The sequence below is a fragment of the Salvia splendens genome, chromosome 21 (assembly GCF_004379255.2).
Source record: "Salvia splendens isolate huo1 chromosome 21, SspV2, whole genome shotgun sequence".
NCBI lineage: Eukaryota > Viridiplantae > Streptophyta > Magnoliopsida > Lamiales > Lamiaceae > Salvia > Salvia splendens.
In genome coordinates this window covers 26,116,992-26,131,425 of record NC_056052.1, presented here as the reverse complement: position 1 = coordinate 26,131,425, position 14,434 = coordinate 26,116,992, and the positions used below count along the sequence as shown (strand labels likewise).

General features: G+C 38.6%; 2 protein-coding genes and 1 pseudogene across 2 annotated transcripts; 2 read left to right on the top strand and 1 right to left on the bottom strand.

Moving 5' to 3' along the window:
• The first annotated feature begins 4 nt into the window (after nucleotides 1-4).
• LOC121783237 lies at nucleotides 5-3,853 on the top strand (annotated as a pseudogene).
• A 2,374-nt stretch (nucleotides 3,854-6,227) lies between these two features.
• Nucleotides 6,228-9,416, top strand: LOC121783335 (probable protein phosphatase 2C 33). Its single transcript, XM_042181382.1, has 5 exons — nucleotides 6,228-7,289; nucleotides 7,622-8,008; nucleotides 8,087-8,204; nucleotides 8,351-8,574; nucleotides 8,655-9,416. Exons 1-5 carry the CDS (start codon nucleotides 7,047-7,049, stop codon nucleotides 9,099-9,101), a joined length of 1,419 nt encoding a protein of 472 aa, XP_042037316.1. The 5' UTR covers nucleotides 6,228-7,046; the 3' UTR covers nucleotides 9,102-9,416.
• A 1,044-nt stretch (nucleotides 9,417-10,460) lies between these two features.
• LOC121783337 (basic leucine zipper and W2 domain-containing protein 2-like) lies at nucleotides 10,461-13,637 on the bottom strand. The gene is made up of 8 exons (XM_042181383.1): nucleotides 13,447-13,637; nucleotides 13,075-13,098; nucleotides 12,726-12,831; nucleotides 12,500-12,568; nucleotides 11,506-11,999; nucleotides 11,150-11,411; nucleotides 10,815-11,023; nucleotides 10,461-10,721 (listed from the first exon to the last, which is right to left on the bottom strand). The coding sequence occupies exons 1-8, from the start codon at nucleotides 13,449-13,451 to the stop codon at nucleotides 10,655-10,657; spliced, it is 1,236 nt and encodes a 411-aa protein (XP_042037317.1). The 5' UTR covers nucleotides 13,452-13,637; the 3' UTR covers nucleotides 10,461-10,654.
• Nucleotides 13,638-14,434: the final 797 nt, after the last annotated feature.

Genomic DNA, 14,434 nt, shown 5'->3' with positions numbered 1-14,434 from the left:
AATTATTTCAAAAACTTTAAATTTTGCTAGTATCGCAAAACCCCAAATTCCATTTTCGTGAAGTTTCGCTATACTCCCACAACTTTTTCCGGCGAGATAATTCCGGCAGTCAAAGGCGGAAGCCATCGCCGGAGATGACGGCATTCTCATTCGCACCCGTGAAACTCCCTTCTTGCCTCACCTGCAGAGCATATCTCGCAACTTCATCTTCATCGCTCGCCTTCGACGCCACCTACGTCAAACGCGCCGCCGATTTAGCCGACAAATCTGCCGGATTCACGGCGCCGCACCCCAACTATGGCTGCGTCATTGCCGCCAGCTCAGGCAATGGAGAAAAGGTTGTGGTCGGAGAAGGGTATTTGTATGCCCAGGGCACCTCTCCCGCGGAGGTCGAGGCGGCGGAGGCCGCCGGTCAACTCTGCCGTGGCGCCACCGCTTATCTCAACATGGAGCCCGATCATTGCCTCGGCGATCAGGCTGCTGTCTCTGCTTTGATTCAGGTGCCTTTGAATTGCAATGTTTTTAGTTTAATTTGTAGGAAATAATTTTATTTTTCAGTGTAAAGATGTGATTTTTGGTTTTTTTATTTATGTTATGTGAATGATGAATTGGGATTTTTAATTAAAAGAAGTTTCTTTCTTTGTGTTTCAAAGATATGATCGAATGCAGTGAATAGTTTAATGTGGCAATTGTAAAGCTATAACGATCCAATTCGCCCGATTCCAATTGTAAAGCTATAACGATCCAATTCGCCCGATTCCTATTTTATCCGGAAAATTATATAGTGAAATCTCAGGCGTTGTATCGTCCCAAGATGCTATACATCGTATCGAACTAAGTAAACAATTTATGTGCTTATTCATTTATAGTTGTGATTACTTCTATGATTAGATACTAACAGTCAATCTGTATTTAAGCTTTATACAATTATTACAATCTTTAGAATGACTAAAAGCCTAAAAGGTGAATACTTTTCAGTCTATATTGATTCTTTGTTTTCTTAGTTAAACTATGTTTGATGATACTTCCATATCGATTCCTCTCTGAAAGCTCCCTATCACGAATTTTAGGCAGGAATTTCTAGAGTTTTCATTGGAATCAGACATCCTTTGCAGCATCTTCGGGGCAAGGCTATTGGTGCTTTTCGAAGCGAAGGACTGCTGGTTGATGTTCTTGGCGAGGATCTCCAGTGTAAAGCTATGGAGGTATGAGAACTTGATTAAAACTTCTTGATGTGTTGTCTTTCTTGTTGAATTTTTCATTACCTACTTGCCATTTTGACTTTGTCGTGTAGGAAAGTCTGAAGTCATGTCTTCTTGTCAATGCCCCTTTACTATATAGAGCTGCTAGTCAAGTTCCATTCTCTGTTCTCAAATACGCAATGACCCTCGATAGTCAGTACATGGTAGTTGTTTTTTTGCTTTGTCGATTCATAATCTGGTTAACTAGTTTCACACCATTTGAGAAAATAGTGATGTGATATTGATGCTTAGGAAAAATTGCTGCAAGTAGTGGACATGCATCATGGATAAGCTGCAAAAAGTCAAGAGCCCGGGTTTTTGAACTGCGGGGCAGGAGTGATGTTGTTATCGTAGGAGGAAACACTGTACACCAAGATAGTATGATTCACAAATGGATGTTATTTTTTTATATACGCTAGTCTTATTCTATTCTAATTGGATGTTGAAATGTAGATCCTCTACTCACAGCACGACATGGAGGCGGGCATTTACCTCAACGGATTGTAATGTCGAAATCTCTTGATCTTCCCGAGGTGGAAAACTTGTGGGATGTTACTGAGGTTTCCACCATGTTTATGACACAAAGAGGTGCAAAGAGAAGCTTCCAGAAATTCCTCGCGTCAAAAGGTGTTGAAGTGGTTGAGTTTGAAAGGTAAAATCTTATAACTATCATACTTGCCTTCTTTTCATGAAAAACCATTCACCAAGGGGAAAGGCATTTGAGAAGGTATTACACTTTATATTTTTTAATGCATTTTGTACTATTATTTTATTTTAAAAAAATAATTTACCTTTCTATATACCTTTTCTCTTTAGAATATGTTACTTTTTAGAAGGGTATATTTCACTTTTTAAGAAGATAACCTTTTCTATATACCTTCTATCTTTGGAGATGCTCTAACAAATGGTCTTTAAAATTATGTAAGCAAAATAAATTAGAGACTTCTTCTAACTTGTGTACACATAAATTTTCTTGAGAGAATTCTCAAGGAAAAGGTATAGCAAAAAACTTGCAAATTCAAAAACTGAGAGATTTTCTGATTTTTGAATATTATTATGCAATTTCAGTTTTTTGGTTCAAATCAATTTTTATAGTTCAGATTTTGGTTTTTCGGGTTCGGTTGTGAAACCTCAGCCTTTCTTCAATGACATGATTAATTGATTTTTTTGAGATACAAAATGTTTAGTTGATGTGATTATAATGTCTAATTTGTACACCTTATTGTTGTTGCAGGTACATGCGTTTGTCGCCCCTAAAATTATTGGTGGGAAAAATGCACCATCTCCCGTGGGGGAACTCGGGATGGTGGAGATGTCTCAAGCTCTGGAACTGATCGATGTAAACTATGAGCAGGTTAAAAATAATACTGATATGCTAATATAGTAATTTTTGCACTTGATTTATCGAAAACCAACGTTGTTTAGCATCCAATCGCAGGTCGGTGCAGATATACTCGCGAGTGGATTTCTCCAGCCGGTGCCTGACTTGTCGCCAGTGATCCCATCAATTGATGAAACTTCTGCAATTGATCCTACTGTTTCTCCATACGAGTCGAGCATCATTTTCTTTTACAAGACATGGGATCCTTACGGCGCCTTTTCAAACTTCTCTTTGCATCCGATTCGATTGCCTGATGAAAGTGGAGAGTATTACCACTGGCCAAGTGTGGAGCACTATTACCAGGTCCTTCCGTGGTCCGATTTTGTGAATATTTCTTTTACCCGTTTGTTTCTAAACTTCTTCACCGTGCAGGCTAATAAGTTCATGGGTTCAGAAGACCCTGCTGCGAAGACGTGTTTGAAGGAGATAAAAAGTGCGAGAAGTCCTGAGGAAGCAGCTCGTCTAGGAAGGCGAACACAGAGGCAACGGCCAGATTTGGTATTACTTTTACTCGACTGAGTTTATGAAAATTATATTGGGAAATATTTGGATTGACATCACATCAGACATAGATACACATCGTATAGAACTGAATAAACAATTCATGTGTTTGCTTATTATATCCGTAATTATTTCTGTGTTTACATGTAGATGAGTTGCAACGCCTCGATTGATACGTGATGATATGCTATCCCGTGCCGTTTTTTCGTTTAGTGGAACATGGATATACTTTTGTCGTTCGGTAGTCATTTTCTTGAAGTTTTTGTTTTGTTACGAGCAGGTTAGGGCGGATTGGGACTCTGTGAAGATCGATGTAATGTATAGAGCGTTGAAGTGTAAGTTCACGACGTATCCTTACTTGAGGTCCATGCTGCTCTCGAGCGCAGGATCTGTTCTCGTTGAAGGTTCACCACACGACCTGTTCTGGGGAGGCGGACGGGACGGAGAAGGGCTGAACTATCTCGGAAGGTTGCTGATGCAGCTGAGATCCGAGCTGCTGGCTGAGGATTCTGCTTCAAATGCACACAACAAGAAAGAGGAAAACCAAGTGCAGAAATTGGCATGAAAATTGACTATTGAGTCGTATGAGATTTTCGCAATATGCTTTCGTGTTCGTATTTTGCTATTACTCCCTACGTCCATTATTAATTTACCCAATTAGAATCGGCATGGATTTCAAGAAATGTGAACGAATACAAGGGAAATGAGTTATTATAGTATGTTGTATGAGTCATTATGGATTTCAAAGTAATGTAAAATCTAGAAAAATATAAATTACATAATTATAGCCTTTAAGTATTTGATTTCTAAAGAAATTAATTTTTATTAGAAATGAATTTTTTAACTATTGAAATTTTAAAAATGATAAAAGCCACATGGAAATCTGTCACTGGCTAACCAATTCTCGCGTGCATAGATACACATACGCTCATGTTAAATTCGATTGTTTGCTTAATGACATACAATTATGAAGTTAAGCACTCAAATACGTGCTTTTCTGAAGAAAAAAAAAAGGAAAGCTGACGTGCTTGCCCCAAAATCCAAATGATACCCAAATAGCGTAAATCATTATATTTTTGTAGATTTAAAAGGTGATGAATAAATATGACTAAGATGGGAATATAATTAGCAAAAAATAAGAGAACACATAGGCATGACATGGCCATTATGGCAAGGGAACACCATAACATGTCATCACATGTTATGGCAAGTCGCCAATTTGCTGAATTACTAAAATAATTTCATACTAGATCATAATATGAAACTTACTATATCATATTAGCTGACAATTAGAAGGAGCTCCTGCATCCCTTATAATAATATTAATATCAACCAATAATTATTTTGATTAATGGTCTCTAAAATTATAAATTGATCCAAATTTTTATAATGACATTGGATAAATTGTCGACAATTTTATGAATTTTTAATCTAATCGGTCAAAATTTATGATTTTAGGAATAAATAATGCTAAATATTTGTCGATGGATCAAAGGTACCGACTATACTATTTGGATAGAGAACATAAAAATAAAAAAACATTAAATAGGAAAATATGATTTTCCCTTATGAAAGTCGTCAGCCATCGACAAACGTGAATAGGGTGGTTTTTCTTTATCCTTGGATAGTTGGATTATCTATCATCTACACATATTATAAATTAATCTCTCCGTTTCTCCATAGTTGAGTTATTTTTCCATTTTAGAAAGTTCCTTCATAGTTGAGTCATTTCCCTATATAATAACTTACTTTTCTCTCTCTTACTTTTCTCTCTCTTACTTTATTCTCTCTACTTTATTCACTTTCTACTTTATTCTCTCTATTATTTTCCTTCTCTTACTTTTTTATCTATTTATTTAACGCATTCAACATCCATTTCTTAAACTCTGCGCCGAAAAACTTTTGCCTCAACTATGAAGAAACGGACGGAGTAATATAGATACAGTGTAGAGAGAGAGACTATGAGGTGTATTTTATGGACATGACAGATGAACCATTGCTACTTGCCTACTAGCTAGATACAAATAAATTATATGTGAGCCTCACATGATATTACAATGTTTATATTTTAGTTTGATGTAGACTTTCTAAATACTCAAAACTAATTAAATGTGTCCCAATAAAAAAGAAAAATCAATATATTCAAAAAAATAGTAGAATGAGAACATTAAAGAGTCAGAAGATACGAAAATAGTATGTAGGGTGATTTAACGGAATGTGAGGGGTGGCGATAAACATTTATTTATGTATTTAAGTGTCTGGTATACTAGTGCATAATTCTGAGTAAGCAAAGATTTGCTTTAATAGGTGTCGTAAGCGCATCCACAATGGCGCCCGTCCCGGCCGACGTCTGGCCGGCGTGTCGGAGTTCCGCGCGGGACGTCCGTCATTATGCAGCGGTGACGCGGATACGGACGTCCGCTGCGGACACCGGAGTTCCGCGGTGTTCCCGGGACGTCCGTCGCGACGTCCTTGCTGACGTTCGCCATTGCGTTGACTCCACGGATGTCCGCGTGGACGTCCCGATTATTTGTGTTGAAATTTTAATTCCGTAAATTGTTTAATTTGGTGAATTTGTGAATTTTTATTATTGTGGGAAGTCCGTCGGGATGTCCTTGGGGATGTCCGCCACTGTGTAGTCGGATGTCCTTATGACGTGGCAGTGCAATGAGAAGTCCTTATGACATGGCAGAAGGTGTTTTTGGGATGTCCGCCGGGATATCCGCACCACCGTGGATGCTCTAAGCGCGTGAATTGGTTAGTCGATAACATCTGTCATACGACTTTTTTTAATTTCTTATTATTTTTCAATTGTTAATACAGTATACTTCGTAATAAATATCCAATTTTTCTATTTTTTTTAAAAAAAAGTTCTTACTTTTAGCTTTTAAATTATGCATTTTGTATTTTTATTTAAGTTAGCATTGAAAATTTCAAGATTTTAGTTACAAAAAGTAATTTAACGACAGCAACCGTTTCGTCGTGATAATTGCTGTTCTTATTTTAATCATCACAATCTGCAATGGTTAGTGGATAAAACACTAACTTTTGTTTATGAATTTCTGATTATATGTAAAAATGTGTGTATAAATTCCAAATGTTGAATACAAGGGTGACTGCCCTCTTTCTCTCTCTCCGTGACCATGAGCTAAAATTTCTCCATAGTTAAAGTCGCTTTTTTTTTTGCGATCCCTGTTTTTTGTTGTCACTTCTCTCTTCAATTAAATCTCTCTCATTCATTTTCCGTGGCAAAGGCGTCGCCTTTGTTTCCTCATGTCGATTTTGACCAAGTTTTTTTGGATAAAAAACCAGACCTTCAAGCTCTATCACTGATTCTAGAGCGAGAAACTTAGATGTGGCTTCAAGATTTCATTTTTTCTTAATTAGGCTATTCAAATTGATCATCTGTTCATATTGTTTGTTTTTTTTGAGCAATCAAGTGTGTATGTAGCCTGTTTTCCTTTTCAATTTTATGTTTTCATTGTAAATTGTGGGAAAGAGCATAGTTTTTTCATAGATCTGCTCTTTTTCTCTTTGGTGTGTGCCCTTTATAGCTTTTTTTATCATTATTGCTGGTATAATATAAGGGCATATCTATATTTTGTATCTATTGTTTGTTAAAAAAAAACTAGAGGGCCCTTGTTTAGGATTAAGGGTAGTTGAAAGTTCATTGTTTTTATATGTTAGGATGCTTTTTGGATAGGCCATCTTTTTGTTGAATTTCAATCTGTAGTTTTTAGAAAATTCAAGTGGTGGGATTTCTACACATTGTTGGAAAAGTGGATTCTAGTGAGTCTAAGGGAATTGGGAGATCTTCCAAGGGGTTATTGCCGGATTTCGTGACGGATCCAATCACGGCAAATAGGGGGAGTGACTGTGTTGCTGGTCTGGAGTGCTTCCTCAATGTAATCCGGGCCCTGAGAATGGGCTCCTGCTTGCCTGATGATAGCGGGAGCCCGAGGGCCGGTTCGCCAATGGGCCTTAGGAAGAGGAGGAACTCAAAACGGAGGTATGGGTCTCGGAGTTCCTCCTTCGACTATAGGAGGGAAGAGCAGCTGCATAGGATCCCGGGGCGGATGTTCTTGAATGATTCCAGCGACGTTGCTTGTCTTTATAGTCAGCAGGGAAAGAAAGGGACTAATCAAGATGCCATGCTTGTTTGGGAGGTTAGTTCCTCCTTCTCTTCTTCCCGATGTAGTGTGTTTTATCTGATTCGAAATTTGACATGAATACAATTAATATGCATATTAGATGAAGTATGCGTTTAATTTTTATCTGCTCGTATTGTTATTCTTGTTGTAATGTTTCTGACAACAACTTCCATTGATTGTCTAAGAATAAATAGGGGCTTGTTGTCTTTGTAAAATTGTATCATGCATTGTGTTCGGCTGAAAAGTTGAGGGGCCGATGCTAAACTTCTTGACCATTGACACCCAAACTAGTTTTGTTGCATAAATATGAGATCTTTAATTGATTCTTTATCCAATTGTATGTTCAGAACTTTGGTTCAAGAACAGACACGGTCTTCTGTGGGGTTTTTGATGGCCATGGTCCTTACGGTCATTTGGTTGCAAAGCAAGTTCGAGACTCTCTTCCTCTGAAACTGAGTGCACACTGGGAAGTGAATATAAAGACTGACGACGTTCTAAGGGAGGTCAGTTTAAATACAAGTAGTATGTGTTCGGAAGATGCTTCCTTCTTGTCTCATGAAGAGGAAAGTCGAGCCTCCATTGATATCGAAGAAACTGGAAAGCAGCCGGATATCTTCCCGACATTGAAGGAATCTTTCCTCAAGGCCTATAAGGTTATGGATAGGGAGCTGAGAATGCATGCAAATATCGATTGCTACTGCAGTGGAACGACAGCAGTGACTCTGGTTAAACAGGTATGTGTTCGTAAGTTACGGATCATGATTTTTTGATGCTCTCGGTATATTTGAGCGTTCCTTGATAATCTTCTGCAGGGTCAAGACCTTGTTGTTGGAAATATCGGGGACTCTAGAGCCATATTAGCTACTAGAGATGCAAATAACTCGCTAGCGGCAGTCCAGTTGACCGTGGATCTCAAACCTAATCTTCCGGGTACTGCACTGCTCTGCTCTCTCATAATCTATGAACTTGGATTATAGCCGAACGTCTAGTAGTTTAGTTTCATTGTTGGCGTTTTGGTCATTAGCTGTGGTTCTTTTATAATCCACATTCTTAATCGAAACACGTCTATCTTGCAGCGGAAGCAGCTAGGATTCATAAATGTAGGGGGCGTGTATTCGCTCTTCTGGATGAACCTGAAGTCCCGAGAGTGTGGCTACCAAACAACGATTCTCCTGGCCTTGCTATGGCACGCGCATTTGGTGATTTCTGTCTCAAGGACTATGGTCTTATTTCTGTTCCCGAAGTTTCATATAGGCGCATTACTGACAAGGACGAGTTCATCGTTCTCGCCACAGACGGGGTACGCATTTTCTTTGATTGCTATTTCTCGTCTCTGCAAAATCTAGTGTTATATATTGAAAATTTCCATACACTTGGCAGATTTGGGACGTACTCTCGAACAAGGAAGTTGTTGAAACCGTGAATTCCTGCTCCCCACGTTCATCTGCTGCTCGAACGCTAGTGGAGAAAGCAGTCAAGTCTTGGAAATCCAAGTATCCGACCTCTAAAGTAGACGACTGTGCTGTCGTATGCTTTTTCCTCGACTCAAACGAGTACACTTCTTCAACCGCGAAATCCAAAGAGAACATCGTCCCCACAGCTGAAGAGGAGGATGCTCCTAGTCCAACCGGGCTGATCCCAGTGGATGAAAACGGAGAAGCAGCCTCAGAAGCTAATGAGGACGAGGCGGACGAGGAGTATGCAGCTAGACATAACTGGTCTGCTCTAGAAGGAGTGTCGCGTGTGAACACACTCATAACGCTGCCAAGGTTCGTGCCAGGGAAAGGCGACATCAAAGCTGCGGAGGAGAGAAAGGGTAGGAAATAAACAATGCTGGGCTCTGATATTTCATTCAAAAAACTGTTTTTGATTCTTTTTCGCGGGAAAATGGGGGTTGTTTTAGGTGGGTGGATGGCCCGGCTAATATTAGAGCGGTCGGGCATCGTCCGGTATCCACCCTTCCTACATATTTGTTTCAATTATTTTTGCAGTGTTGTTTTGGTCCCTCAAGGATATCACCATATGCTCATAATAAGTTGGCAGTTTCCTTCCTTTGTCTGTCAGGCCGACGAACTCTGTTTCGCCATTTTTCTCGTATAAATTTAGACCATCTGATCCGAGTTAAATGCGGAGTATTGGAAATGCCTTTTCAACCAGTTTTTCCGATGATTCATTTCGTAGCCCCAAAGTTTGTTATTTGCTAAATTCGAATGAACCATTCCTCGTCTTTCAAAAGAGACTTGAAGAAAATAGGGTGTTCTTTGATATTGAGATATTTATGATGCTGTGAAATCCAGATTTGTTCATACAAAGCATTGACAAGTAACAATAGACATAGATGGATGAATGCGATATTTATACTGCTGCTGTTTTAACTTAAAACAACACAGAATAATATGTTATGGGATTACAAGAAAATGGATGACTAAGAAGAGAAGGTGATCCCACCACCAATTTGATCATAGAAAGCATCGACTAGCTCGCCATCTTCAATCCCGGATTCCTCTGCTGTTTTGTTTTCGTTTAAGCGATTGCTGTCCAGAAGGAAGCGAACAGAACCATAAACGCGGTCAATTTTATCGCAGAAGTCCAAAAAGACCATTCGCAACGGGAGACTCTTCTCGGTTGTGAAGCTCAGTCTACGACACTCTGCTCCGGCCTCCTGAATCTGGATTTGAAACGTGATCATTCCGCTTTCTTCCTTCACCACTGACATTGCCTCCATATATACAAGGGAGGAAATGAAGGTGAATGATCATTCCTAAAATGCATTAGTTTTACTTTTGACTGTTGAAACTATCGATTGATGTTTCATATTCTTGAATTTATGACTGCTTGCTAATCAATGTCAATCAATCAATGCATAAATAGGTGCATGGAATAAACAAGATTAGGGAAGTGAACTTTTTTTTTATAATTGGAGGATGTGGAAATGAAAAGGTTTTCGAAAGAAATTGAATATACATTTTCTAAAAATTTGACGTTAAATATAAAAAGTTTGATATTTGATAAAGATATGAAAATGCTGATAGTCAATCATCTATCAATAAATCGAGAGGAGATGATTAAGAAGAATTTTATTCTCCTATAAAAGCTTTTAGATGAAACAATAAGAATTCTACATTTTTATTAAGCTTTTTACTTGCAACTAGCGATCTTTCATATGAAATGAAGAACTAGGAGGCATAATAGCAAAATTCAATATATGAAAACAGACAACTAGATTGTAACAAGTTTTCGTAAGATGAATCCAGAAACATTACGATGAAACGACATCCATTATCGAATCTCACATGAACAGCCCTCTTCAGCAAGAAAAATTCAAGGAAGTCGATATGCATAAAACATAAACGGGACCAGCCAGTGCGTCGTCACCCAAGTTACTCTTCTTCCTCAGCTTCCTCTAGCCACTTCACAAATGGCTCCAGCGACTTCACGAATGTTTGCCTAGGAACAACAATAATCGATGAGAAATTGTACAACCAAGTAGAGCCAATGGTTTCGTTCGTTCCTCCACAGAACAAGAAAAACACAGCCTACCTGCCCTTAGTGATGGTTCCTTTACGGAACCAGTGAAGAATGGTATCTTCTGCAAGAACATCCTGATCATAAAGTGATCTTATTATTTCGGGAAATAGCTTCATCAGTTTAGCATCTTCGTAGCACTGGACCTGAACTTTGTAAATAAGTTCGAGCTCAAGCTTTCCTGAGGTGCAGAAGGCACTCAGCAGTGCAGCCCATGTTTTCACCTGAAAACAGAAGAAAATAAACATCATTTTAGATCCATGAATCGTAAATATTCAGCAGCAGACATCATATGAAAATTTAAACATATAAAGATTTTACATACAACAGTAATAGCATTCGGACCATACCTGACGCAGAGCAGAATTAGCATTTTGCTGCTGGTTTTTCCCAGACCATTGCACCGCGTCCATGAGGACATCCCAGAGAATCCGCACAACCTCGATGTCCGGAAATTTAGCATCTTTCACATGTTGTTTAACTGTTTCTATGACCTCAGCTACATCAGCTGCTTCACTTATCTGATTTGTTATCGCAGTTTTCATCTCCTTAAGCTTGACCTCAAACAGCTTCTTGTCATTGTACTCAACCAACAGTAGAAGCCCTTCCTTGCTGAGATACGAAGATATCAAAGATAACTTAGAATCATTTAAAGATAGCTGAAATTCAATACATGTGGTCAGAAAGACGGAAGGAGGTTACTTACTTAAAATGTTCAGATAGAGCTTCAGGCGTCCGCTTTGCAGACGGGAAAAAGTCCATTAGGCTATCCTCGATTTTAGCCCGCTTCAGAATTGCAATGAGGTCATCAAGACTATTGTCAACAAGATATTCCTTGAAGAAATCAGTGATGAATGAGAGAACTAGCCCTTTCTCAATGAGGTTATCCTTGAGCAATGGCTGGAAGACGGTCTCCGGGGGGAGACCAGACAACTTCTGGGAAAAAGCAAGTGCAGTGAAAATAGCGAGCTTCTTCCTTTCATCCTGCTCGAACAGTTCCAAAGATTGCAAGAACTTTTGCATGACATTTTCAAGACTCTTTATGAGAAAAGGCCTTCTTCTCAAAAGCTTCTGTATATATATCACTGACGGTAAAATCACTTCACGACTAGGTTCACAGTCGAATATAGAGTATGGATGACGCTCCCCCTCATCGAGCTTAATAGTGCCAGGTTGTGTACGGGTGCCCCTGAATACAACCTGCATTCACAAAATCATTAGTTCCCCCACAAAATAAAGAAACTAGTCAAAGCTACATAAGAGTTTTTGCAAACTCATCATCAAAACCAAACATCATTACATTATCCATCAATTTTCAAAAATCCAAAACAACTCCAACTCTGCAAGTTTGTAGTATTAGCTACTGAAAATCAATTATTAGGGAATGCGCTGGCGAATGAGTGACACAAGCAAAACAATCTTATATATCAAATGATTCAAATCAAAATCTATGTATTTACATATACCTGAATGAATAGTGCCTTCAGCAAAAGATAATATGTAATGACGAAATGTTTTTCAAGTAAATCAAGATTGCATATATGCTTATGACAAGATAACTCACATGACATGTACTGAAAAATCATTTTTTTTATCATCGTCCACATTCAGAGAAAAGAAAACGCACATCGCTATTCAATCCCGAAACCCTCAAAATTAGAAAACAACATATGGAGCAGAGAAAGGCTTAAGAAACCAACCTCAAAGAAGGTATCCCCGTATCTTGAGAAATTAAGGTCTGAAGATTCAATGCACCTTGCAATAAGTTCCTGCATCCACAACAGACATTTCCATCGATTAACACACTCGAAACATCATGTTACCAAATCATGCAAATTATGACACTTGGAAAAACAATAAACAGAGTATATCAGAAAGAAGACAAACAAGGATTGAGCTGAAAGAGAAATCTGACAATATAAGTACCAGATCACCAGCATTATCCAAATAAATCTGGACCACTGCATCCGAGAATGCTGCAGGGTCCAGAGGCGCAGCGATATTCCGTTTGCGGGTCTTAATCCGCGTACCACTGCAATAAATAATTCAGTAACGCCACTCATCAAAACATAATATGCAGATAAAGATTTTCAGTGATTAGCTCAGCTAAAAAGTAAAATAAAAAAGCACGATTCCGAGCTACTTAAGTGCTCAAAAAGAAGAAACTTTGCCTCGTATCCAAAATTATTTTGAAAAATAATTAACCTTAAATGAAAACAATCTGCCTAAAACAGCTAAATTGTGTACTAGCTAATGATGGTGTTCAAAAACTTACCCGAGAGTGGGTTTCTCCTTCGAGCTGCATGTCAAGAAAAACACAAATAATTAGCAAATCTGTCGATTAAAATTATGATTAAACCTAAAACATAAAAAAAGCCCTAGACAAGATCCTGAATCACCTAAATTTTAAAAAATTAATAAAGAAACGCAAGAAAACCCTTCAGCAAAATAAATCGTCTTAGCTGAAATCGTAGTACAGAAAAAAATCCACAAAAAACGAATCAAACATAGCCAAGTGATGCACAAAACTAAACTATTGCCGATTACAAATCCAAAAAAAATGGCAGATCTGAATAAAACACACACACACACACACTGAACCACGAGAAGGTGATAAAAAGATAGGATCTTGGAGGGGAATCGTTACCTCATAAACCGATATTAAGAGAATCAAATAGAGGGCAAGGCTCTCGCGAAGCAAAGAGATAGAGGTGTAGAGATTAGAGAGAGATTATGCAAATCCGAATTCTGAAATGGGGTAAGCGGCACAAGGAAAACAATATTTATACTGGAAAGGACAATGAGAAATACTGCCATAATTAAAAAGATTAATTAATGAAAAGTACAAGTAGTTAAGCACATAGCACAAGTGACTGATGCGGTAGAAAGACTCTTTGCTCATAGTGGTTGGTAGGCAGACTGGAAAAAAGATTAAAAGAGTTTCCTTTTTTGTATGTAATTAATAGCATTAAAAATAAATACAAATCAGCTCTAAGATATTTTCGAAGCATCTGTCTGATCTGGAAAATGGGCTTCATTTGCCCATAAAAAGCCCATGTATTAGGCTTAGCCCATTAAGTTGTACTCAATTTTGTTTTAAAATAAGCCTAGACAAATTCCTATAGAAAAACACACATGTGCGTGCGTGCGCGCGGGTCAAACCCGATCTGGGTCCGTGCTTCACACGGCTAGGCTAGAAGGGAAGGGTGATGTGAATGTGTTGTAGCGAAGTCGGTTATAGTAAGGTGGTGCGTGAGGGGACGTAGGGTTGGAGGAGTGTAGTGAGGGTGTTCGAGGATGGGATGTGATAGGGAGTTAGACAAAAACGTGAACAATTCGGATGTTCTGAAAGGTGAAACACTTTCAGATCAAATCAATTTGGCGGTTTTACCAATATTTGATCGAATACAATTCAGGTTTCGAAGATATTCGTATGTTGATTATGTGATCCCAACTTTGAACCGAAAATGATCAATAAGTAGAGGCAGAAACGAAAATGTACAATAAGCTCGACCCCAGCCAGGGGCTGTCGCCCCTTGGACCCCGCTACTAGGGGGCGCTGCCCCCGAACCCCCGTCTAGTCATAATGGATTCAAATAAGTGTACACTCCGCACTTCCAACTTATTTGATGTCT

Bases quoted from the DNA above. Each gene is read 5' to 3' on its own strand.
- LOC121783337 (XM_042181383.1), bottom strand. The intron at 12,832-13,074 runs GTAAGTTTTTGA...TATTTATTGCAG, and splicing joins AAGGAGAAACCCACTCTCGG to TGGTACGCGGATTAAGACCC. The intron at 12,569-12,725 runs GTACTTATATTG...TTGTGGATGCAG, and splicing joins TGGATAATGCTGGTGATCTG to GAACTTATTGCAAGGTGCAT.
- LOC121783335 (XM_042181382.1), top strand. From the start codon at position 7,047: ATGGGCTCCTGCTTGCCTGATGATAGCGGGAGCCCGAGGGCCGGTTCG. The intron at 7,290-7,621 runs GTTAGTTCCTCC...TTGTATGTTCAG, and splicing joins ATGCCATGCTTGTTTGGGAG to AACTTTGGTTCAAGAACAGA. The intron at 8,575-8,654 runs GTACGCATTTTC...TACACTTGGCAG, and splicing joins TCGTTCTCGCCACAGACGGG to ATTTGGGACGTACTCTCGAA.